Raw genomic sequence first — 25,811 nt, 5'->3', positions numbered from 1 at the left:
GGAGGCAAAGAAAGGAGTGATGTGATCAAAGTAATGGGGATAATGCTTGTGGTGCTCCCTAGCTTTGTGAGGGTTTTGTTCCCCTGTCGCAGACAGTCTTTAGCCATTCATTCCTGTGATTATTCACCCACTACAGGGTGCCTCCTCTGGGTTAATCCCTCAGGGGTTGGGTTGGTGCTGGGGAGGGTGCTGGCTTAGTTGTGTTACGATCATTGGGCAATGCTTGTGTGTTCATATGAACATCTGTTGCAAGACTATGTTATCAGGAGCACTCAGTTTAAACACAACATTTCCTTAACCAGGGGGAGGGATTCACATATTCTTTCTATTCACCCATTTGTTGTGGGCAGTGCTAAGAGCACTTAGAGGCTGGTGTGCATTACCACACCCGAGGCTGAAACTGGTAAAGGTTTTGAGGGGCTGGGGGAGAAGGGGCCATTTAAATCACTGTTCAGTGGCAGACGACTTTGTTACTTTAATTGTCAGGTTTCAGAGTAACAGCTGTGTTAGTCTGTATTCGCAAAAAGAAAAGGAGTACTTGTGGCACCTTAGAGACTAACCAATTTATTTGAGCATGAGTTTTCGTGAGCTACAGCTCACTTCATCGGATGCATCCGATGAAGTGAGCTGTAGCTCACGAAAGCTTATGCTCAAATAAATTGGTTAGTCTCTAAGGTGCCACAAGTACTCCTTTTCTTTTTACTTTAATTGTGTTTTCCTGTTCTGTTTGTGAAGCAGCCATAAAAGAGGTTTATCTGCCCATTTTCTGTGTTGTGGCTTCTTCTGCTTTTCAAACTACCCAGGTATTCTAAGCACACAACAATACATTTTTGCCATCCCTCCCAGATAGTTATGGACTTGGGTGTTGGGTGGAAGTGGGTGTGGGAGGGACAGAAATGTGTTTGCAGTGTGATGGCACCAGAGTTTTACACTATTCAAATTCATGTGCTCTGAATCATGGGGACCAATCTCAAGCCTGAAAACACGATGTTCATCACATGCAGGAAGGAGGCTCCACACTCAGTAAATGTTATTGCTTCCTTGACTTGAAAGTGGCAATTAAGAAAGAACTATGTGACTGGAGTCCCAAGGGGGCCACAATGAGATTGCTTAACCAGGGCAAACTACAAAGAATATGGTAGACGATCCCCCAAACTGGTTATTATTCTAATACTTAGATTCATCAAGCCAGCACCAAAACAGCTTCTACAATACCTTACTGGCTTCCCAGAAGCCCAAAACACAGTTCCTTTAAAACAATCCAGCCTTGGGCTCCCACCCAAACAACCAAGTCAAATATGATGAAGATTACTGAAAATCTTATTCATCATATAAAAAGTTCTACCAACTTTTTGCAGGGAAGGGGAGAGTTTGCAGGGAAGGGGAGAAGCGAACCACTGAGAACACTCTCTCAGCCCAGTGCCAGAACATCCAGCCCCTGTCCAGCTGATAGCAGTGAAAGGGACAGGGAAAGACAGACGCACCACAGCTATTGTGTTCTCAGAAGTTTCAAATCAACGTCACAAGCTGCTCGCCTCTCCACAGCAAACGCCAGGCAGTAACATCTTCCAAGGGAGAAAGGACTTCTGTGACATTCCTCAGACAACCAAAGGGTTCCCTTTCCCATTCTAGGCCTAACCACCCCTCCACTACATCCCCCAGTCTCTCATGTTACGCAGCTCCCATTTGTAAGGGAACCACAGATACTTGTCTTTCAAGGAAGAATAAAAAGTGAATTGTTACAACCAACTATATGTTTACTATGCCCCACTAGGACCTTTCTACACCCAGCCTCATCCTCTTCCCAGTCCACATGGCCCCTGAACCTTCTCTGCCTGCACACTGGCCGAGAAATGTACAGTCGCAGGAGTGCCATGATTGTTGCTTAATTAATCTGGTTTATGGCTTCTGCCAAAAGCGTAATAGCAGTTCATGGAAAAAAACAATAAAATCATTGATTTATAGCTGAGTCTTGCTCGGGGACTATTTTGGAAAGGGGCGGAGCAGGACTGGTTTTCAAATCAGGGATGCAGCGCTGGAGCAAGAGGGGATCTTGGTGTGGACAGTGGGGGCCCATTGTAACTTATCAGCTTGGGGTTCAGATTCCTGTTGCAGCTTGGGGTCCTCCTGGTGGGGCTTGCTCAACTGTGTCCTCTGGGTGGAGGTGCAAAATGACATGCTCTTTTTACTCTGGGTCTTCCTCCACGGTCCATGGTGCCTCTCCCCATGGCCCTCATCTGCATCCCATTGCGTGAAGAGGCCAGTGGGGTTGAGGAGAGGATCATAAGCTGCTTCTGGCTATATAGTGGGAGCCCTTGACAGCACCCAGTCCTGGCACGTATAAAGCATGTCCTGGCATGTACCTGGACAGCACCCAGTCCTGGCATCTGCCTAGAATGGGCATGTATGAGGATCCCTCCCCAGAGTGACTGTTCAAGTTTGTTGTCTTCTGATACAGGAGCCTCAGATGCTTCATGAATTCCTGGACTGGGACAGAGTCTGGGGAATGCCCACCTCCTCCAGCCTGCATGAAGTTTCTGGTACAGGTGTAGGTTCTTGCTGCCCCGAGCAAAATTGTGTAAGATGGTGTGTTCCAACCACATACTGATCAGAAGGCGGGTGCGGTTGGTGGAGCAGGTTGCTGCTCTCGGAACATGATTCACGTTCACCTGTTCTGATCAAAAAAGTGCAGCAGAAAAAACTATTCTGAAGTAGTGAGTGCAGCTCGCTACTACTGGTGAGAACGGGGGGACAGAGCCCTTTACAGACTGGGTAAGGGTCAGGCAGGAAAGCTGTACTGCATTGTGGGAAGGGGGCGTGGAGGACTACTGAAACTTGGGACTTGTTATACGCCTTTCTTCCCTGTCCACACTGGTACGGGTACGGGACTGTGCCACAGCCTGAGGCATGTACTGGCTTACACGTCCTGTACTTGCCTTCAGACATGGGCTTCTGATGTGGACAACAGGAAGGTTACGATGTAATGCAGAGGAATCTGCTATTTTTTGTTGTAATCTGGATGTGAGGACGTAGAACGCAGAGGTCCAAACTGAAGATGACACCAAGGTTACAGGCCTGAGTGACTGGCAGGATGGTGGTGTCGTCCAGAATGATGGAGGAAGGAGATCACAGGGAGGGGAGAAGAATAAGAGCTTTGTTTAGCCATGGTGAACTTGAGCAGAGAGCTAGACATCCTCACAGAGGATCTGAAGACAGCCAAAGGATATGTCCACACTACAAGTGAATAGGCAGGCCCAAAAAGAATATGGAAAACAACGAGCAAAAGGGACAAAAGCCCAACAGCAAAACTTTTTTTAAAGTACATCAGAAGCAAGCAGCCCAATCAGTGGGGCCACTGGACGATCGAGGTGCTAAAGGAGCACCCAAGGATAAGGCCATTGCGGGGAAGCTGAATGAATTCTCTGCATCAGTCTTCACTGCAGAGGGTATGAGGGACATTCCCACATCAGAGCCATTTTTTTAGCTGACAAATCTCAGGAACTGTCCCAGATTAAGGTGTCAATAGAGGAGGTTCTGAAACAAATTGACAAATTAAGCAGTAACAAGTCACCAGGACCAGATGGTATTCACCCAAAAGTTCCCAAGGCACTCAAATATGCAGAATTACTAACTGTGATATGTGGCTTAAATCAGACTCTGTACCTGATGAATGGAGGATAGCTAATGTAATACTGTTTTTAAAAAAGGTTCCAGAGGAATCCTAGCAATTACAGGCTGGTAATTGTAACTGCAGTACCAGGCAAATTAGTTGAAACTAAAGAACAGAATTGTCAGGCACATAGATGAACAGGATATGTCGGGGAAGAGACAATACAGCTTTTGTAAAGGGAAATCCCACCTCACCTGTCTATTATAATTCCTTGAGGGTGTCCACAAACGTGGACAAGGGTGATCCAGTGGATATAGTGTATCTGGATTTTCAGAAAGCCTTTGGCAAGGTCCCACACCAAAGGCTCTTAAGCAAAGTAAGCTGTCATGGGATAAGAGGAAAGGTCTTCTCATGGATCAATAATTGTTTAAAAGATAGGAAACAAAGGATAGGAATAAATGGTCGGTTTTCACAGTGCAGAGAGATAAATAGCGGGGTCCTCCAAAGATCTATGCTGGACCAGTGCTGTTCAACATATAAGTGATCTGGAAAAAGCAGTAAACAGTGAGTTGACAAAGTGTGCAGATGACACAAAATTGCTCAAGATAGTTAAGACTAAAGCTGACCACAAAGAATTACAAAGGGATCTCACAGAACTGGGTGACTGGGCAACAAAATGGCAGATGAAATTCAATGCTGACAAGTGCAAAGTAAGGTACATTGGAAAACATAATCCCAACTAGACACACAAAATGAGGGGGTCTAAATTAGCTGTTATCTCTCTCTCTCGCTCTCTCTCTCACACACACACACTCACACACAGATCTAGGAGTCATTGTGGATTGTTCTCTGAAAACATCAGCTCAATGTATAGCAGCAGTCAAAAAAGCTAACAATGTTAGGAACCATTAGGAATGGGATAGATAATAAGACAGTAAATATCACGATATAAATCCATGGTATTCCCACACCTTGAATACTGTTTCAAGTTCCAGTCGCTACATCTCAATAAACATATATTAGAACTGGAAAAATACAGAGAAGGGCAACTAAAATTATTAGGGTCTGGAACAACTTCCGTATGTGAAAAGATTAAAAAGACGGGGACTGTTCAACTTAGAAAAGAGGCGACTAAGGAGGGATATGCTAGAGGTCTATCCAATCATGACTGGGGTAGAGAAAGTGAATACGGAAGTGTTATTTCCCCCTTCACATAACACAAGAAGTAGGGGGTTTCAATGAAATTAATAGGCAGTAGGTTTAAAACAAACATAAGGAAGTACTTCACACAACCTGTGGAACTCATTGCCAGGGGATATTGTGAAGGCCAAAAGTATAAATGGGTTCAAAAAGAACTGGAGAAGTTCATAGAAGATAGCCATTGATGGACCTATTAGCTAAGATGGTCAGGGATATGTAACCTCATGGTCTGGGTGTCCCATAACCTCTGACTGCGAGAAGATGGGACTGGTTGACAGGGGATGGATCACTCAATTATTGCCCTGTTCTGTTCATTCCTTCTGAAGCATCTGCCACTGGCCACTATCAGAAGACAGGACACTGGCCTAGATGAACCATTGGTCTGCCCCAGTATGGTCATTTTTATAGTCTTATAATGTTTATATTGTAATAGTGCCCAGATGCCTATCAGCCCCAGGACTCCATTACAACGGGTGTTGTACAAACACCTTTGACAATGTGGTCGCTGCCTGGAAGAGATTACATTCTCTGCACACGAGAGGCATACATAGGGTTGAGGGAGAGGGAAAGCGTCTACAGTTTTCAATAGCTATATGTATATTTGCCTTTTGGCGAGTTATTATAAACAGATGAGTGAAGTACCCCCAACTTTCACTAGATCTAGCCAACAGTAGCTGGATGATTACTTATAGGCAGTGGTGAACTGGAGCCGGTTCGCACTGGTTTGCGCGAACTGGTTGTTAAATTTTGAAGCTGGTTTAGAACCGGTTGTTAAAGGGGTGGGGAAGCTCAGGCAGGACGGACAGAATGTGGCCCGTGAGACTGTCCTGTCCGTCCTGCCTGAGCTCTCGACTCGGGAGGCTCCCATGTGAATTTTTACTGACCCGGCACCACTCCGAGTCTTCGGCGGCAGGTCCTTCAGTTGCTTGGGGTCTTCAGCGGCATTTCGGCAGTGGGTCCTTCAGTGCCACCAGAGACCCGGAGCGAACCGAGTCTTGAGCTTCTGGCAGCTCATCACTGCTTATAAAGAAAAGGAGTACTTGTGGCACCTTAGAGACTAACCAATTTATTTGAGCATGAGCTTTCGTGAGCTACAGCTCACTTCATCGTAGCTCACGAAAGCTCATGCTCAAATAAATTGGTTAGTCTCTAAGGTGCCACAAGTACTCCTTTTCTTTTTGCGAATACAGACTAACACGGCTGTTACTCTGAAACCTGTCATCACTGCTTATAGGCGCCTTGGCAGAGGTGGGTCTTGAGGAGAGATTTGCAGGAGAAGGTCCTGGCCTTAAAAATCAGTGTTTCATGTGAATTGGGCAGCATGGAAGACAGGGCAGAGAAATTTGTGGACGAAGCTGACAAATGGGCCACTGAGATTGGTATCATTGGTGGAGTAGGGAGTGGTTGCACAATCAGAGACAAGACAAAACAGGTAAGGAAGTACCTAATTGTGAGTGCTCTTGAAGGCAGCTGTAAAGCAATTTCCCACAGGAGTTGAAGAATAACAGAAGCCTGATTGTATCTGAGGAAAACATAACACGTCTTGGCCTTCCTATAAAATTGTTGCAAAATGCATAAGAAATCAGACTGCCAGCTCCCAGGACTGGAAGAGAGAAGAGAAGAACAGAAATGCAAGATCAGTGAAATGAGGTTCTGAAAAATACTCCTGCTATTGCAATATGAGAGAGAAGAGAAATCTCAGGTCTCTTGTTAGAGCTAATATATCTTTGCCAAGAGAAGCACTAATCCAATAATGATAGGCACAGTAGGAAAACACATATAGAATATGTGTTGCCATTATATTTACTAATATGAAACAATAATTTATGCAAGCCTCACCTTTTTCTAATTAATACTTCCTGTGTGATGAGATCTTCACCTACCTATGAGTATTTCCAAGAGGAGGAGGATGGGGTGTGGAGGGATTTTTTGATCCTGCCACTGAAGATTTTAGCTGTGGAGACAACTGCAGGAGAGCAGTCAGTTCCTAGTTCCATCCTTCTGAGCACCGTGAAATGGAATTCACATTAGCAATTTTTCTTGTTGCTTTTATCCTGTTGGTGGCATTGGCATTTTACTATGAACATCCAAAGGCTGAAATCCCTCGAGAAGTGGATCAGCGCGTAAAGCTTTACTTTATTCATTACGTCGTGAACTTTGTATTTGGTCTGGTGAGTGTACCTTGTTTGAAACTCGGGTTTGATTTCCATTTAAATGTATTGTAAAGAGTTGGCACAAGATCCCTGTCAACTGGATTAGTTCTTGGAGGTAAAGAGAAGAAAGCACCAGGCAGCATCACTCATGGGTAGCTCCGAGGGAGAATTATTTCTTCGTGTTTAGGCAAAAGCCTTTTTAGAAAAAGTACAAAGAGTGATAAAATCTGTGCTAGGTAGGAGCTCTGCACAGGGCTGGGAAACCTGTTGCTTATGCAAATGCAGTAGAAAGATTTCAAGTGTGGGCAGTACAACTTGCTGTTCTTCAGTCCAAGGTGTAAGGAAGACTACAGTGTGTCTGTGAAAATATGTATACATATGAAGTGTTAAAATGAGGCAAGAACTAAGATTGAAGTCAATGGCGTTGCATCAAATTACGTAGGCTCAGGAGCTAGGCATGGTCTGAATCCTGCTATTAAGAGAGTTCTGTTTAAAAGCAGTAGTAGGGAGCTGCTCGCTGTGACTCCACAGGGAGGCTTATGTTGTGTTTTTAAAGCAGGGATTCAACCACCTCTTTTTGTGGGTGTGACGAATACAGTGTATCTTTGCCAAAGTCACAGCACATCATCTGAGTCAGCATTGACTTTTCTGAGGATTTTCAAGGAAATCCTTAATTGACATACCTGCGCTAGCTCTCAAGATAGCTCGCTACAGATAGAATGGAGCTGCAGTGACACAAACTACAAGACCTCTTGGAGACCCTCGGCCCGTACTTGGGGTGGCTAGCCCAACCTCTCTAGTTTTAGCACACCGGCTCAAGGAGCGCTAGCCAAAGACCCATAGAATCATAGAATATCAGGGTTGGAAGGGACCTCAGGAGGTCATCTAGTCCAACCCCCTGCTCAAAGCAGGACCAATCCCCAACTAAATCATCCCAGCTAGGGCTTTGTCAAGTCTGACCTTAAAAACCTCTAATGAAGGAGATTCTACCACCTCCCTAGGTAACGCATTCCAGTGCTTCACCACCCTCCTAGTGAAAACGTTTTTCCTAATATCCAACCTAAACCTCCATCACTGCAACTTGAGACCATTGCTCCTTGTTCTGTCAACTGCCACCACTGAGAACAGCCGAGCTCCATCCTCTTTGGAACCCCCTTTCAGGTAGTTGAAAGCAGCTATCAAATCCCACCTCGCTCTTCTCTTCTGCAGGCTAAACAATCCCAGAATGTCTCCTTGTGCTGGGAACCACTCCCTCCAGCCTGAAGTGTAGACTTGCCCTAAAATTAATTTTAAATGGTCCCTTTAAGAAATGTGGCCTGAGGAACCTCACCCTTCTTTTTTGAACCTTTCTAAGCTAAAAATACGGCCCCCCAAAAGCACCAAGCTTCACTCACACCCATCTCTCAGACAAGCCACTCTCCAAATTTTGAAATATACACTTAAAAACAATCGGCCCCCTTATTGTCTCCCCGGCCTGGGAGTGGACATGGGGCAACAGGGCCACGTGGGATGGGAAGCTCAGGGAAGGGTGTTGTGGGTCCAGAGACGTACGGGAACATCAGATTAACGTTTGGTGAATCATTTGTCTGGAAAGAGAACATGAGCTGAGCAGGGCTATGAGTTTGCATGGGCTTCCCCCTCCATGAGTGTCTTCCACTCTGCCCTCTCCCCTGCCCTGCCACCAACAGCCCCTCTTCCAGTTCTTCCTACAGCTGCATAACTCCCACCACGGTCCCTCTACAGCCATGTGCTGCCCACACAGTAACTGGGTGCCTCTGTTAAAATAACAAGCAGCAGGTGCCTCTCCTAGCTAGTGTTTCAGGCTGCCCACAGACTCCCACCGTTCAGCTACTCTTGGTTCACATTTTTCAAGTTATCTTAGCAGCCCTGAGAAACGTATCTTTTTAAATAACAGCTCAGACGCTGGAGCATCCGTCTGTACAGCCATACAAATACAGCAAATAATTCAAACAGCCGATGAGGAAAATATTCAGAATTCATAGGAAGAAAGAAAAGGAGTACTTGTGGCACCTTAGAGACTAACCAATTTATTTGAGCATAAGCTTTTGTGAGCTACAGCTCACTTCATCGGATGCATACTGTGGAAGATCTTATTATATACACACAAAGCATGGAAAAATACCTCCTCCCACCCCACTCTCCTGCTGGTAATAGCTTATCTAAAGTGATCACTCTCCTTACAATGTGTATGATAATCAAGTTGGGCCAGGCTGACAAAGGAGGTGCTGTTGTCATCATGAATAGGTCGGAATATGAACAAGAGGCTGCTCGGCAGCTCTCCAACACCACTTTCTACAAGCCATTACCCTCTGATCCCACTGAGAGTTACCAAAAGCAACTACAGCATTTGCTCAAGAAACTCCCTGAAAAAGCACAAGATCAAATCCGCACAGACACACCCCTGGAACCCCGACCTGGGATATTCTATCTACTACCCAAGATCCATAAACCTGGAAATCCTGGGCGCCCCATCATCTCAGGCATTGGCACCCTGACAGCAGGATTGTCTGGCTATGTAGACTCCCTCCTCAGGCCCTACGCTACCAGCACTCCCAGCTACCTTCGAGACACCACTGGCTTCCTGAGGAAACTACAATCCATTGGTGATCTTCCCGATAACACCATCCTGGCCACTATGGATGTAGAAGCCCTCTACACCAACATTCCACACAAAGATGGACTACAAGACGTCAAGAACACTATCCCCAATAATGTCACGGCTAGCCTGGTGGCTGAACTTTGTGACTTTGTCCTTACCCATAACTATTTTACATTTGGGACAATGTATACCTTCAGATCAGCGGCACTGCTATGGGTACCCGCATGGCCCCACAGTATACCAACATTTTTATGGCTGATTTAGAACAACGCTTCCTCAACTCTTGTCACCTAACGCCCCTACTCTACTTGCGCTATATTGATGACATCTTCATCATCTGGACCCATGGAAAAGAAGCCCTTGAGGAATTCCACCATGATTTCAACAATTTCCATCCCACCATCAACCTCAGCCTGGTCCAGTCCACACAAGAGATCCACTTCCTGGACACTACAGTGCTAATAAACGATGGTCACATAAACACCACCCTATACCGGAAACCTACTGACCGCTATTCCTACCTACATGCCTCCAGCTTTCACCCTGACCACACCACACGATCCATCGTCTACAGCCAAGCTCTGCGATACAACCGCATTTGCTCCAACCCCTCAGACAGAGACAGACACCTACAAGATCTCTATCAAGCATTCTTACAACTACAATACTCACCTGCGGAAGTGAAGAAACAGATTGATAGAGCCAGAAGTGTTCCCAGAAGTCACCTACTACAGGACAGGCCTAACAAAGAAAATAACAGAACGCCACTAGCCGTCACCTTCAGCCCCCAACTAAAACCCCTCCAACGCATTATTAAGGATCTACAACCTATCCTGAAGAATGACCCAACACTCTCACAAATCTTGGGAGACAGGCCAGTCCTTGCCTACAGACAGCCCCCCAACCTGAAGCAAATACTCACCAGCAACGACATATCACAAAACAGAACCACTAACCCAGGAACCTATCGTTGCAACAAAGCCCATTGCCAACTGTGCCTACATATCTATTCAGGGGACACCATCACAGGGCCTAATAACATCAGCCACACTATCAGAGGCTCGTTCACCTGCACATCCACCAATGTGATATATGCCATCATGTGCCAGCAATGCCCCTCTGCCATGTACATTGGTCAAACTGGACAGTTTCTACGTAAAAGAGCAAATGGACACAAATCAGATGTCAAGAATTATAACATTCATAAACCAGTCGGAGAACACTTCAATCTCTCTGGTCACGCGATTACAGACATGAAAGTCGCTATTTTACAACAAAAAAACTTCAAATCCAGACTCCAGCGAGAAACTGCTGAATTGGAATTCATTTGCAAATTGGATACAATTAACTTAGGCTTGAATAGAGACTGGGAGTGGCTTAGTCATTATGCAAGGTAGCCTATTTCCCCTTGTTCCCCCCCACCCCCCAGACGTTCTTGTTAAACCCTGGATTTGTGCTGGAAATGGCCCACCTTGATTATCATACACAATGTAAGGAGAGTGGTCACTTTAGATAAGCTATTACCAGCAGGAGAGAGAGTTTGTGTGGGGGTAGAGGGGGGGTGAGAAAACCTGGATTTGTGCTGGAAATGGCCCAACTTGATTATCATACACATTGTAAGGAGAGTGATCACTTTAGATAAGCTATTACCAGCAGGAGGGTGGAGTGGGACGAGGTATTTTTTCATGCTTTGTGTGTATATAATAAGATCTTCCACAGTATGCATCCGATGAAGTGAGCTGTAGCTCACGAAAGCTTATGCTCAAATAAATTGGTTAGTCTCTAAGGTGCCACAAGTACTCCTTTTCTTTTTGCGAATACAGACTAACACGGCTGTTACTCTGAAACCTAGCATTCATAGGGACATAGATGGAAACAGTTATGACTCGTGTGAATAAAAATACATGAATAAATAGGAAAACTGGTCTGTGCTTTAGCTTTTTCTTACAAGCTAAGATTTAACTGATAAGAAAAAAGGGCTGGACAGTGGTGGCTTTGCAGTCAACAAAGGACAGGGGGAAAGAGACAGAAAGTGCCAGACTGTATCTTAAAGCAGAAGATGGGGACTGGCTGATGGTCACAGGAGTGAAGCTGGATAGGGAGCAGGGCTATGGAAACTGGGGAGCTGTCTGTTGATACAATAATATTCACAGTGTTTAAAACTTCACACACATTCTCTGCTCAGTGTTCCATAGGGAGGGATTAGGGACGGGGGCTGGCGAGAAGAGGGAGGCAGATCAGTGGAAGGGAGTGTATGAGGGGCCTCTGGAACTGTGCTTCAGTGGAAAGGGCCCCTGAGCCATGCCAGGAGAAGCTCTGCCCCCTTTCCCCAGCACAACTAGATGGTCCACGCGCATACACCTTCCTCCTTTGCTTAATCCTTTTCTAGGCCCTACCCGCAGCGTAATCCAGGTTCTACTCCCATAACCACCACTACTCCCAAAACTCTGAATCCTACCCACTTCCCCAATATGTAAGTGTGACATCAACTGCTCCACATTTCAGAAACCCAGGAAATTCATACACAAAATGTGTGTGTGTGTGTGTGTGTGTGAGAGAGAGAGAGAGTGCTAAGGTTGCCACCACACATGCCATAACAAAGACCAAAACCACAAAAGCAAGGATATGAAAAGTTAAATGAGCTAAGAGTACATATTCCCTTCTACCCACAGATACACATCTTATCACTAGAGCTACTGTACACCACAGACTACGAAGCACAACCGTAACCCTTCCTCCATAGGGATGCGAACCTCCACCACCGCCTATTGTTGCCAATGGGATCTGGTTTTCACTGTTTCAGCTTGAGCGTCTACTGTTGATTGCATGCTACACCATTTGTGTTGTTTGTGGGAGGAATCTATGAGCAGGACAAACTTGTGAAATGAGTCAAAATTGACTTGTCAGCTTTTTTTAATGCAAGCTTGCAATTCTTATGAAATTTGAAACTACACCTCCCCTCGCCATACCTATTGGCAAGACAGAGATTGTTGCTGTCAGCATCACCAGAAAATTGCATGTGTTTTTTTATTAGGTGTTGCAGCAAGTGACGCATTCAAAACCATGCCAAGCTCAGAAGTTACTAATTTAGGAATTAAAATGGATGAAGATAGGCCATTTACATGCAGATATCAAGATACTAGATCATGCTTTTAGCATGCTAAGACTTGATGACAGCTTATACTCCCCTCTGGAAGCTCTCTGTGTTACACTTATTTCAACATTTCCAAGTCGGCGGCCGGCATCCTTATGGGTTACAGCTAAGTATGGTAATTGTGGTAGTGACGAATTGCTCCATATCAGCAAATGGAGAAGTAGATGGCACAAACTGGAAGGTAGCTCTGTTTTTTACTTCCTTGCTGCTGTTATTTTGTTAGGTAATGTGAACTGTGTATTGTGACAGACCCAGACCAGTGGGGTACAGGAGTCTGGTCGAAGGCAAATATACTGGCCACTGGATCAATAGTTTTCTGTTCCCTGAGTGACCAGAGCAGGGGCTGCCCTAGAGCAATCAGGAACCTGCTAGAACCAATTAAGACAGGCAAGCTAATTAAGCCACCTGGAGCCAATTAAGAACATACTAGAATCAATTATAGCAGGCAGACTAATCAAGACACCTAGTTTAAAAAGGACCTCCCATCAGTTAGTGGGGTGTGTGTGCAAGGAGCAGGGAGTGAGAAGGCATGCTACTGGAGGACTGAGGCGTACGAGTGTGATCAGGCTTCAGGAGGAAGATCCTGCGGTGAGGATAAAGAAGGTGCTGGGAGGAGGCCATGGGGAAGTAGCACAGGGAGTTGTAGCTGTAGCTATATTTGTCACGCAGCTGATACAGGGGACATTGTAGACAGCTACTATCTACACGGCCCTGGCCTGGAGCCCAGTGTAGAGGGTGGGCCTGGGTTCCCCCCATCCCCTGAACTCCTGATCGGACACAGGAGGAGTTGATCTGGTCTGTAAGCAACACCAGAAGGGAAGATCTAATTTGGAAAGGGATCTGGCCTGTTCCTGACCCACTAGGTGGGACAACAGAGACTGCGGGGATTGTTCTCCATTTCCCCCATGCTGGCCAGTGACGAGGTTAGCTGAGTGGACGGCAGGTTTGAGCCTCTAGCAGAAGTGGCCAAACTGAGGGCTGCCGTGAACCTCTGAGGCGAGCAAATCCACCCAAAAGCCCAGGACCCACCAAGGCAGAGGAGAAACTTTGTCACTGTATTCAGAGTAACAGCCGTGTTAGTCTGTATTCGCAAAAAGAAATGGAGTACTTGTGGCACCTTAGAGACTAACCAATTTATTTGAGCATGAGCTTTCGTGAGCTACAGCTCACTTCATCAGATGCATACTGTGGAAACTGCAGCAGACTTTATATATACACAGAGAATATGAAACAATACCTCCTCCCACCCCACTGTCCTGCTGGTAATAGCTTATCTAAAGTAATCATCAGGTTAGGCCATTTCCAGCACAAATCCAGGTTTTCTCACCCTCCACCCCCCCATTCCTGTAGTAGGTAACTTCTGGGAACTCTTCTGGCTCTATCAATCTGTTTCTTTACTTCCGCAGGTGGGTACTGTAGTTGTAAGAAAGCTTGACAGAGATCTTGTAGGTGTTTGTCTCTGTCTGAGGGGTTGGAGCAAATGCGGTTGTATCGCAGAGCTTGGCTGTAGACGATGGATCGTGTGGTGTGGTCAGGGTGAAAGCTGGAGGCATGCAGGTAGGAATAGCGGTCAGTAGGTTTCCGGTATAGGGTGGTGTTTATGTGACCATTGTTTATTAGCACTGTAGTGTCCAGGAAGTGGATCTCTTGTGTGGACTGGACCAGGCTGAGGTTGATGGTGGGATGGAAATTGTTGAAATCATGGTGGAATTCCTCAAGGGCTTCTTTTCCATGGGTCCAGATGATGAAGATGTCATCAATATAGCGCAAGTAGAGTAGGGGCTTTAGGGGACGAGAGCTGAGGAAGCGTTGTTCTAAATCAGCCATAAAAATGTTGGCATACTGTGGGGCCATGCGGGTACCCATAGCAGTGCCGCTGATCTGAAGGTATACATTATCCCCAAATGTGAAATAGTTATGGGTAAGGACAAAGTCACAAAGTTCAGCCACCAGGTTAGCCGTGACATTATCGGGGATAGTGTTCCTGACGGCTTGTAGTCCATCTTTGTGTGGAATGTTGGTGTAGAGGGCTTCTACATCCATAGTGGCCAGGATGGTGTTATCAGGAAGATCACCGATGGATTGAAGTTTCCTCAGGAAGTCAGTGGTGTCTCGAAGGTAGCTGGGAGTGCTGGTAGCGTAGGGCCTGAGGAGGGAGTCTACATAGCCAGACAATCCTGCTGTCAGGGTGCCAATGCCTGAAATGATGGGGCGCCCAGGAGTTCCAGGTTTATGGATCTTGGGTAGTAGATAGAATATCCCAGGTCGGGGTTCCAGGGGTGTGTCTGTGCGGATTTGATCTTGTGCTTTTTCAGGAAGTTTCTTGAGCATATGCTGTAGTTGCTTTTGGTAACTCTCAGTGGGATCATAGGGTAATGGCTTGTAGAAACTCGTGTTGGAGAGCTGCCGAGCAGCCTCTTGTTCATATTCCGACCTATTCATGATGACAACAGCACCTCCTTTGTCAGCCTTTTTGATTATGATGTCAGAGTTGTTTCTGAGGCTGTGGATGGCATTGCGTTCCGCATGGCTGAGGTTATGGGGCAAGTGATGCTGCTTTTCCACAATTTCAGCCCGTGCACGTCGGCGGAAGCACTCTATGTAGAAGTCCAGTCTGCTCTTTCGACCTTCAGGAGGGTGGAGGGTGAGAAAACCTGGATTTGTGCTGGAAATGGCCTAACCTGACGATTACTTTAGATAAGCTATTACCAGCAGGACAGTGGGGTGGGAGGAGGTATTGTTTCATATTCTCTGTGTATATATAAAGTCTGCTGCAGTTTCCACAGTATGCATCTGATGAAGTGAGCTGTAGCTCACGAAAGCTCATGCTCAAATAAATTGGTTAGTCTCTAAGGTGCCACAAGTACTCCATTTCTTTTTGTCACTGTATGTAGATAGTTAATTTAAAGCACACCATCTATTTGCATATGAGAAAATGTTCATAAGTGTGTTGGTTTAATAAAGTTGTTGCTGAATTGTAAAAGGCTTCTTGACTACAGCCTTTAACACGCTGTAAAAAGTAAATCAGATTTGTTGCCCCTTCTTCCAATACTGACATCCCTCTTCTGACAAGCACTGTCACCTCACTACCAGGTGGTAGCAGATTTTGTGACCTTACAGGTCAGCTCCCCAGTGAAGGGAAAAAAGTCTATGATACGGAGTACAGATATATTCTAACTGTAACTTGCTTTTACACATTTATCAGTCCTGGAATAGAGATGCAGGCAATCCCCTCTTTCAGGAATCTCAGCCCAACACAAATGCCTGCTTCTCAGAGAGTAAAATCTACCTTAAGAATGGACTATAATCAGAGACTAAGGCAGAAAGCAAAACTCTCCTGCCGTTCCGACAGCTTCTACTCACTGAACCTGGTATAACCAAGAACTGGCAACAACACATGAGTTTCTTCCAAGACTAAAAACTTGTTCACTCTCTAAGAGAGAACTCGGAAGACAAGGTGGAACAGCACCACCTGATGACGTCTGCTAAAACAATACTTTGTTGTTGCTAACCAGAAGCAATTAGTCACTTTAGTGCTGACTGTGAAGAACATGTCACATAACTTGTGAGGTTGGCACCTGAGGCTCTGCAGGGCAATGTGAAGGAGATTTTCTTTATGTTCACAGTAGTTTGAGCTGAGATTAGCCAGCCTAATAAACTCTTGATGAGTCTGAAGTCATCTAGTACAGTACTGAAGCCACTCTATCCTTGTCTAGATCACATCAGGGGTTGCTGTGGTTATATCTATCCTGCAGTAACAGGGTGGAGATACCTGGGCTAGTTTTAATCTGGCTATCTTGGGTTACAGAACAGCAAAGCTGCAACAGCTCAAGCTTCAATGCAGCCTGCACAACCCCCCCATGGAACCCTGGGAAATTCCTCGCTGGGCTAGCCCACGCTGAGCCCTGCATGGCCACAGCTTCACGGTTCGAGGATTCAAAATAGTTAGATTAAAGATTGCTCGGCTATGTCCGCTTGAGTGGCAGTCACACCCGCTGACTGTCGAAGAGACATACCCTGTGTGCCTCGGACAACAGGAAATATCCCTGTCTGCTCCTGCCCAGTTTTAGAAAAGGTTGGGAGTGGGAGAAGAAGCATTTCAACTTTGCTGTAGGTTACCAGTTCAGAGCCAGCCAGAGTTATTAGTAATCAAACAGTTGTAATGAGATGCAGGGTAACTGGTAGCACATGTGAAACAAGTTGGTTGTCTGAATCTACTTCAGAATGAAGAAGTGACCACGTTACCCTCACAACGGGGCCCTTTGATGGCAGCACCAGCACAGACCCCAAAATTTGAATTGGTTCTGGAGACAATTTCCTGTTCACTCTCCAGGATATGGCTGAAGCACATTGACAGGGAACTGTAAACTAATTTTTGGTCTCTGTCTCCCTTTAAATAGGCAAGGATTTTTGAGAAACTGCGAATCTGCAAGGAGGTTTACTTCATCAGGACCTTCTTGTATGGAATACCCCCATGGAAGAATGCTAATCTCTTCATCGAGGACTTGAAGTTTGCAAAGGTGTCAGTGAGGGTTTACCATCCGAAAGCGTCATCTGCTGGCCAAAGGAGAGGAGTCCTTTACCTTCATGGAGGAATTGGCCAGTTTGGAAGCATAGGTAAGAATTTTAAAGAAATTAAGAACTATGATAAATTTGATGTTCCTTCTATTATGATAGTTCTTACATGATAATTAAGAACTACTGCAATTAAGAATTTAAAAAATAAATTAAGAATGATAACCAAACTTAAAAGTTACATATTTTTAGTCAGACTTTCCAGCATTATGCCGCTGAGCAGTCCCTTCGACGAAAATTTGTACTTTTCCTTGGATTTCTGTTCTCTGACCATTCATGAGAATTACTTTACTTTTCCCTTTAATTGTTGCTATTGGAGACAGAAAAATTGGAGCTTTGGCCACTGCTAGGCAAACTGCTCCCAGGCTGGAAGTCTTTGAGATCAGTAACATACTGAACTTTGTTAATTATTATAGCACTGAAATGTCCTTTGTGCCTCTGAAAAATCTCCCACGATAATAATAATCCCTTAGACATATTTTTGGTTGCCTAATCTGAGACATCATAAGGTATTCAGACTTCAGTAGATGCCAAGTACCCACCCTTTGAATAAATCAGGGCCCTTTAAAGGCATCTCACATTGGGCAAAAATTGAAGCATCCAAGATCACTGTTCTCTTTGGGAAATCTTGGCCTATATGCAGGCTGAGTGTTGGATGCTGTAATTAGAGTGGGGTGAATTTTTTCAGAAGCATAGTTTATTCAAAGAAAAATGCAGTTTGGGGTTTTCCAAAACTATTCTTGAATTGGAAGTGAATTCAGTGAATAAAAAAAAAAAAAATCTTTTTCACAGAAACTAAAGTCAAAGTTTTGTTTCAACAGTTTCTAAATGATATGTTTTGACCTTTTGGTGTGAAACAAAGTTTTGATTGGAAATGTAACTAGATTTAAATAAAGCAAAGGCACCCAAAAACTAAAAGAAAATCCCAAATCATTAAAAAGAAAAATGTAGGTTTTGGGATGAACCAAAACAAAATATTATTTGTCGTTTTCAGTTCAGCCACTGACTTGAAAAACAAACAAACAATTATTTCCTCAGCTCTAGTCCTGTCTGCAGAGGGAGGTATTAAAACAGCTAGCAACTTTACAGATGTCCTCATCAGATGTCTATTATTCCTGTGAGCTACAATAATCCCTTTGGAAGGGGTAGCCCATTTTGTCATTATATGCTTCCTTGGTGCAAGTTTTAAGCCCTGTGACAGGTGATGCCTCAGAGGATTTGGCTAACAAAGCTGCTCAATTCCTGAATGTGCAATTGAGATGCACCTATCTTCCCTTCCAATATCCAATTTGCGCTATTCCATCATCTTTCTTTTTTTTCGGATAAATAGACAGCAGAGACATTTCCTAAGATCTGTGCTAAGATGTTGTGGCTTTTGGAATAAAGGCCTGGTCTATTCTGAGCACCTGTGGAAGGGACAATTACTACATCTCCGTGGAACTAGCCCCCAGACAATGTTCCTTTTCATTTGTTTTCCATACGTGGAACAAATGATGGCCTTACCTCAGATTTAAAAATCTGTGGATGCAGTCTCTTGCACACCGTTTCTCTCCTTCTTTCTATTATCTCCACCCTACCATTCCTGTTACCATTTCATTCACTCATCCCTCCCTTCCTGCCTCATCATTCATTCTATATCCCACACTCGTTATTGACTCTTTTACAGCACTCCTTTTCACTCTCTTTCCCTTGCAAGTTTCCCTTCCCCTCCCTTTCTTCGTTCTACACATTACTGCTTTTTTACTATATTCTATTCTGGTTCTTATCTGTTGCTCATCACTGTGGCAATGTAAGCCCCTTCCAGATGTGTATTATACAATGTTCCTGGTGTCTGTCATGCGTGGTTCTTCCTTACCACAGGGAAAAAGCTGCATGAACAATTAAAAAAATTAAGATAATATTTATTTTATATATGTGTATATATAGGCATGTGTTGTGTGTTTATACTAGTAGAGACAAGGTTTAAAAAAAATGCATCATGCCCTTGCAGTGGAAAGTGGTGAGGTCTGAGGTAGTTCTGTGTGTGTGTGTGAAAGAAAATAACACACTTGCCCCTTAAGAAAATCCCTCCATTGCATTACCCTTGATATGGCCCTGCTAATGCCAGCAGTGGTGTCTTTGTCCAACCTCCCACAGGGCTGGTTTACATAACGTGAAGGTAGAAATGTGAATCAACTTTGGTGTCCTGTCTGCACTAGGGCTCCCACAGATGTTAACAAAATGGTGGGAGAGTTCATCCCTGTGCCACGCCCCTCACAAAATCTAGTAGTGTCAAGGCCAAGGGCAGGAGAAATCCAGTGCAGGCTTATTAGTATGAAGGAGATAGATTCCAGAAAGTCTGACTCTTTCTTTTAAGTGATGTTACTTTCACACCTTGACTCACTCAAAGAGGCATTGAGGAATATTTTGAGTATGGTGTTTGGATACTTCCGCCCCAATGCACACAACTCCCAGTGAAAAACGTGAGAGGCCCTTTTGCCACATACTGAACATACTAAGACTTTCTCTGGATTAGTAAACCAGGGATGAGTAGAATTCCAAGTCACATAAAACCCCCTAATCCTCCTGTAAGATCATGAGTCCCTCATCAAAAATGAACACCCATCTGAATTTTCTTCTCATTGTGTAAGGATATAGAATTGAATATCTTGAAGATATTAATACAACTCCATTGAGAATGTTTGTGTTGCAGGCATGTATGAAAGAGTATGCCGTTTTATTGCCCGTGGAAGTGACTCAGTGGTTGTGTGTGTTGGGTAAGTGATTTTATTTCAGTTGCATTATGTGGGAAACATTTACAATGTGTCAGATTCCAGGTGTGTATGTCCATGAGATGTCCCTATCAGCCTGCTCTTTCAGAAAGTGGTTCAACAAAAGGAACATATGGATGGATATAGTTTTGCACTCTACGCTCTGCCCTCTTGTTGAGTTCTTTGGAGTAGACTTGCAATAAGTCTGTTATGGAGCCTAAAAGATCAGACCAAACAAAGAAAAAAAACCCTTTAAATATTTTAATACATAGCATCATTTTTATAGATAGTGGGTCAAATCCTGACCCCTCTAATGTAGAGGAAGGGGACTGCACATACCTTACTCTCACCTGTCATTATACAGCCAGATCAATCCTTAGGATGGCTGTTATTGCAGTGCATTAGCTATAGAATGATGGAATCATAGAAATGTAGGGCTAGAAGGGACCTTGAGAAGCCACCAAGTGTAGCTCCCTGCACCAAGGCAGGACCAAGACCATCCCTGACAGGTGTTTGTCCAGTGTGTTCTTAAAAACCTCCAGTGATGGGGATTCCACAACCTCCTGTGGAAGCTATTCCAGTATTTAACTATCTTTGTAGTTAGAAAGTTTTTTCTAATATCTAAACTAAGTCTTCCTTCTGGCACATTCCACCCATTACGTCTTGTCCTGCCTTCAGTGGACACAGGACAATTGATCGCCATCCCTGTTATAACAGTCCTTAACATATTTGAAGACTTATCAGGTTCCCACCTCAGTCTTATTCTCTCAGGTCTAAACTTGATTAGTTTTCTTAAGCTTTCACAGGTTTCTATTTTCTCAACCATTTATCATTTTTGTTGCCTCTCTGGATTCTCTCCAATTTGTCCACATCTTTCCTAAAGTGTGATGCCCAGAACCGGACACAGTACTCCAGCTAAGACCTCTCCAGTGCTGCGTAGAGATGGACAATGACTTTCCTTGTCTTACATATAACACTGCTGTTAATAGAGCCCAGAATGATGTTAGCCTTTTTCACAACTGCATCATATTGTTGACTCACGCTCAATTTGTGATCCACCGTAACACCTAGATCCTTTGCAGTGTTACTACTGCCTAGCCAGATATTCCCCATTTTGTAGTTGTGCATTTGAGTTTTCCTTCCTACTTTGCATGTATCTTGATTGAATTTCATCATGTTGAATTCAGACCAATCCTTCAATTTGTCAAGGTCATTTTGAACTCTATATTTTTTCTTCCAAAGTGCTTGCAACCCTGACAAGCTTGAAATAATCTGCAAATTTTATAAGCCTACTCTCCACTTCATTACCTAACTCATTCATGAAAATATTGACTAGTACTGGACCCACAACTGACCCCTGCTGGACCCCTCTAGATACGCCCTCCCAGTTGGACAGCAAAGTATTGATAACTACTCTTTGAGTAGTCTTTCAACCAGTTGTGCACCCACCTTATAGTAATTTAATCTAGACCCCGTTTCCCTGCTTGCTTATGAGAATGTGAGACTGCGTCAAAAGCTTTACTAAAATCAAGATACATCATGCTACTGCTTCCCACGCTCCCCCGCCAAGCAGGCCAGTAGCCTGGTCAAAGAAGGAAGTTAGGTTGGTTTGGCATAATTGGTCTTTGACAAATCTGTGCTGGCTATTCCTTAGAACTGTTTGTTTTTCTCTAGGTGCTTACAAATTGTTTGTTTAATAATTTGTTCCAGTGTCTTTCCAGGTACCAAAGTTAGGCTGACTGGTCTATAATTCCTCAGGTCCCCCTTGTTCCCCTTTTAAAAAGATAGGTAGTATGTTTGCCTTCTCCATTCCTCTGAGACCTCACCTGTCTTCCATGAGTTCTCAAAGAATTCCAAGATTGCTTCAGCTAGTTCCTGAAGTACCCTAGGATGAATTTCATCAGGCCCTGCCAATTTGGATTCATCCAGCTAATGGAAATATTCTTCTAGGCAGCAGCTTCATAGCTGTGTACCACAGAGGCCTAGGAGAAGGGGAGCAGCTTCGGCAAATGAGTCCTCAAGCCCCTCCTATAACCCACTGCAAAGCATGCCGTTGTGTCTCTCCACAGAGACTACAGCAGAATTGGGAGCAAGGGAGAAGATATACAAGGGTCTGCTGATTGGGGGGCTCATTGCAAGTACTATAGAATGCTTCTGTGTAGGGCTGATAAGAAGGGTCGTGCGTGGGGGAGGGAAGAGAAGTTGTGCCTTCCCTTCCATCCCCCAGCACTGACCGTTATTTTGTGGAGGGCTTTGTTCCAGTGTTAGTTATCAACTAACAAACAGCCACTGCCCTGATACGCACCTAAATGACATCTGTATATGTTGGCATCCACTATTAAAAACTCAAGCTTGGAGGCTGTTTTCAAAAACATACATTTTAAAATGAATTGGGTAACAGCCTGAATGATTTGAGTTGCAGTTATCCAACCCCCTTTTATTTAAAACGTGGTCCTCTCTGCTGAGAGCCGATGCAAAGAGCTGTAAGAGGAAGCCATTTGCAGCGCACAGGAAGAAATGTTATTGATCTACCAAACCCAGGAATTATCCTACATATTCCAGAGGGCCATCTGCTGTCCCTTACCTATTGAAAAACTGTTTACAGATAGAACAGACCTTTAAAAACCTCCCTGCTAGTTATCTCCCAAATGCTAAAGTCAAAGCACATGACCCTGTTATGGATCACTGGGATTTTCAGGGAAATTATCTCTTTGTACTGAATGAGGAAAGTGGCCTCCCTAAATGCTTCAATTCATCAGCATTCATCATGTTGTAACTAAAGATCTCTAGCTAAATTGTTTTAATCTTGATAACCTGACAAACCTGATAGAAGATGACTGCTGCAGGATAATCAGAGAAAAAAGCAAGCAAAAGACTTTGCGGTCTGTACTCAATAGACTGTCTGACTAGCTTCCCTGATTAACAAATGCGTTTGGTGTTCTGAGACCTTTGGCTAATTGAGAGTGCATCATAAATTGCTAATAAAAAGACATAACCACAATGAATATTAATCTGTATATTCCAACCCTTCTGTGTATATGTCAACCATCCATATTCGTGGCGCTGTTAAAATGAATACAGATTGTTGCTGACTACACCCTGTGTGGTGCATTTGTGGATTAATGGTTTTATGTTTCCTGATATTGTGTGTTTCTTTAAGGGAAATTGTATCTCCTTTTTTTAAGAGAAAAGGAATTGGGATAAAAAGTTGTTTCCCTTGAATTATATTCAAAATTGCACTACCTGTTCCCTAAATCCTGGGCTAGCAGAATTGAGCGAACACCCATGTGGAATCCTTAGCGCCACTTGGCTCCCTTTATAAATAATTCCTGACACAAAAAATAGTAAATCTTTATCACTTTCAGTGTTTATTTTAGAAATCTCTATTCTCACATATGTGCTCAGGGAGGTATTAGACTTCATTGCAAACCTAAAAGCAGGAAGGCCGATTACTGGTACATACTCCAGAATATTTCAGTACCTCACAGAGTCAGGTGATGTGTCTACAGTTGTATAAAACGTAATTAAAAAAGGGGGGGGGGTAACTCCTGAAGCTATTCTACAAAGCAGAATTTTAAACATATACATAGGTAATAATAAACATATATGTTTTCTAACTTTAAAAGGTACTTGAAAGAGAAGATGACACTTCCCATAGATCTGATGACATTAAAACGCTGTCATTGATATTTTAGGTATCGTTTGGCTCCTGAGCACCCATATCCAACCCAGTTCTGGGACTGTCTCACTGCCGCGGTACACTTTATGAGGACCGCAGAAGACTATGGGGTGGATCCCACCCGTATTATCATCTGCGGGGACAGCAGCGGTGGTACGCTTGCGGCTGCTGTTTGCCAAGCCCTGGTGAATAGAACAGACCTCCCAAAGGCACGAGCCCAGATCTTGCTCTATCCGTTTCTCCAAGCTGTGGACTTTAATTTGCCTTCATATCAGCAAAACGGTTCAGTCCCCCTCTTGTTAAAGAAACGGACCCTCACGCTTGGTATGCAGTATCTCAATAAGGACTTGTCACTGATGAAAGGTATCCTAGAAGGTTCCCATGTTCATGAGGATTTGAAACTGAAGTTTAGCAAATGGCTGAGTCCAGACAATATCCCCATGGAATTTAAGATCAGAGGCTACAAACCACCTGCATCTGCTTCATATTCAGAAGAACTTCATACTTTGGCCAAACTAGTTTTTGAGACAACCTTTTCCCCACTATTAGCTGAAGATGCCATTGTTCACCACCTCCCAGAGACTTTCATCTTGACCTGCGAGTATGATGTGGTCAGGGATGATGGCCTGTTGTACAAGAAAAGATTGGAGGACAATGGCATTCCAGTGACTTGGTACCATGTAGAGGATGGATTCCATGGAGTACTACTCCTAATTGACAGTGGGTATATTTCATTTCCATGTGGAAAGAGAGCAATGGACAATGTAGTAAACTTTATAAAAGGTTTATAACCACCACCCCACAAAAAAAAACAAAAATAACCCCTCACCCCCCTGTTCTTCAGAGCTGGGAGTCATAGATATTAAGGTCAGAAGGGACCATTATGATCATCTAGTCTGACCTCCTGCGGCTGTTGTTTCTGGCTGCTTGTGAGAAGTGCAGCTAGAGGAGCTTAAGAATCTGTTTCCCCTCTTCCTGCTACTCAGCTGGTCTTCCAGGGAGAGATTTGTGCAGTGCTGCCCAGGGGATGGGAGAAAACATTAGGGCTGGGAAACTGAACGGACAAAGGGACTTGGGGCTGAATCTGGAGGTAATGGAGAGGGGGATGAATCGGGGTGGGGGTGGGAGGAGGGATATGTGAAATGGTGACTCTTGGGAAGATGAATCTGGAGCTGGCTGCAGAGAAGCCTAAATCTGATGGAGGCTGAATCCAGAGTGAAAGCTGTAGGGAATAGAGAACTGAATACGGGGGCTGGATCTGGGGATGCAGGCAAAGAAAAGATGGTGGAAGGAAAGAGGGAGGAAAGGAGGGGATCAGCTTGTGGAGAGCACAGCAGTGCAACTTATAAAGCCATAAACTATGAACAATACTTAATCAGGAGCTACATGCTGTTATGAGTTTCAAAGGTAAATGAAACAACCTTGTGCCAGGAGGTCGGAGACAGGGTTAGTGTGTCTAATCAGAGCAGTAATCAAATGATATGCTCCACAGAGATGTTGTATAAAGTAAAGTTGTTTAGACTCAAACTTCTGTATTAAAGAGCCACTGATAAGGGAGAGGCTTTTACTTCGGTTTCAAAAACAGCACTTTAAAAATAAATAATTGATGACTTCCCATGAATGTACTTTTTGATCAGCCATTGTAAAGAGGATGTGTCACTATGGATCTTAGGCCTGTATTATCCAAAGGAGAAAGCAATTTCTGATAAGAAGACTGGATCCATGAACACTGTACCGTGCCATGTCAGAGAAAGGGCTGGGATACAAGGAACTGCCACCATCCAAATGGTCTATATCCAGGAGAGAATGACAGATAAGCAAAAATGCGTTATGATTTTTAACTAGGTGGATGTGCCTGGTCACCAGGCACAAACGATGGAGCACATCATATCTTTTGTCTTAGAACATTTTAAATATGACACAGGAAGCATGTTTTCTATGTTGAGTCATCAGAACCCTGTTCTCAGACAAAACCTAATAAGCCGAGTGCATCCCCCAAAATGGGATAACAATCCCTACCCGCTTCAGCCCTTTACTTTCCTTACAAGAGATCAAGCAACTGAGAAACTC

The 25,811-nt window shown here is 44.2% G+C and overlaps 1 protein-coding gene across 1 annotated transcript; it reads left to right on the top strand.

The window, feature by feature from the left end:
* Positions 1–6,825: 6,825 nt before the first annotated feature.
* Positions 6,826–24,532, top strand: LOC144277057 (arylacetamide deacetylase-like 4). The gene is made up of 4 exons (XM_077837581.1): positions 6,826–6,981; positions 17,138–17,354; positions 20,005–20,068; positions 23,758–24,532. Exons 1-4 carry the CDS (start codon positions 6,826–6,828, stop codon positions 24,530–24,532), a joined length of 1,212 nt encoding a protein of 403 aa, XP_077693707.1.
* Positions 24,533–25,811: the final 1,279 nt, after the last annotated feature.

This window comes from Eretmochelys imbricata, chromosome 18 (assembly GCF_965152235.1).
Source record: "Eretmochelys imbricata isolate rEreImb1 chromosome 18, rEreImb1.hap1, whole genome shotgun sequence".
NCBI lineage: Eukaryota > Metazoa > Chordata > Testudines > Cheloniidae > Eretmochelys > Eretmochelys imbricata.
Note: the sequence above shows the minus strand (reverse complement) of the source record. Positions and strands in the feature narration are given on the sequence as shown.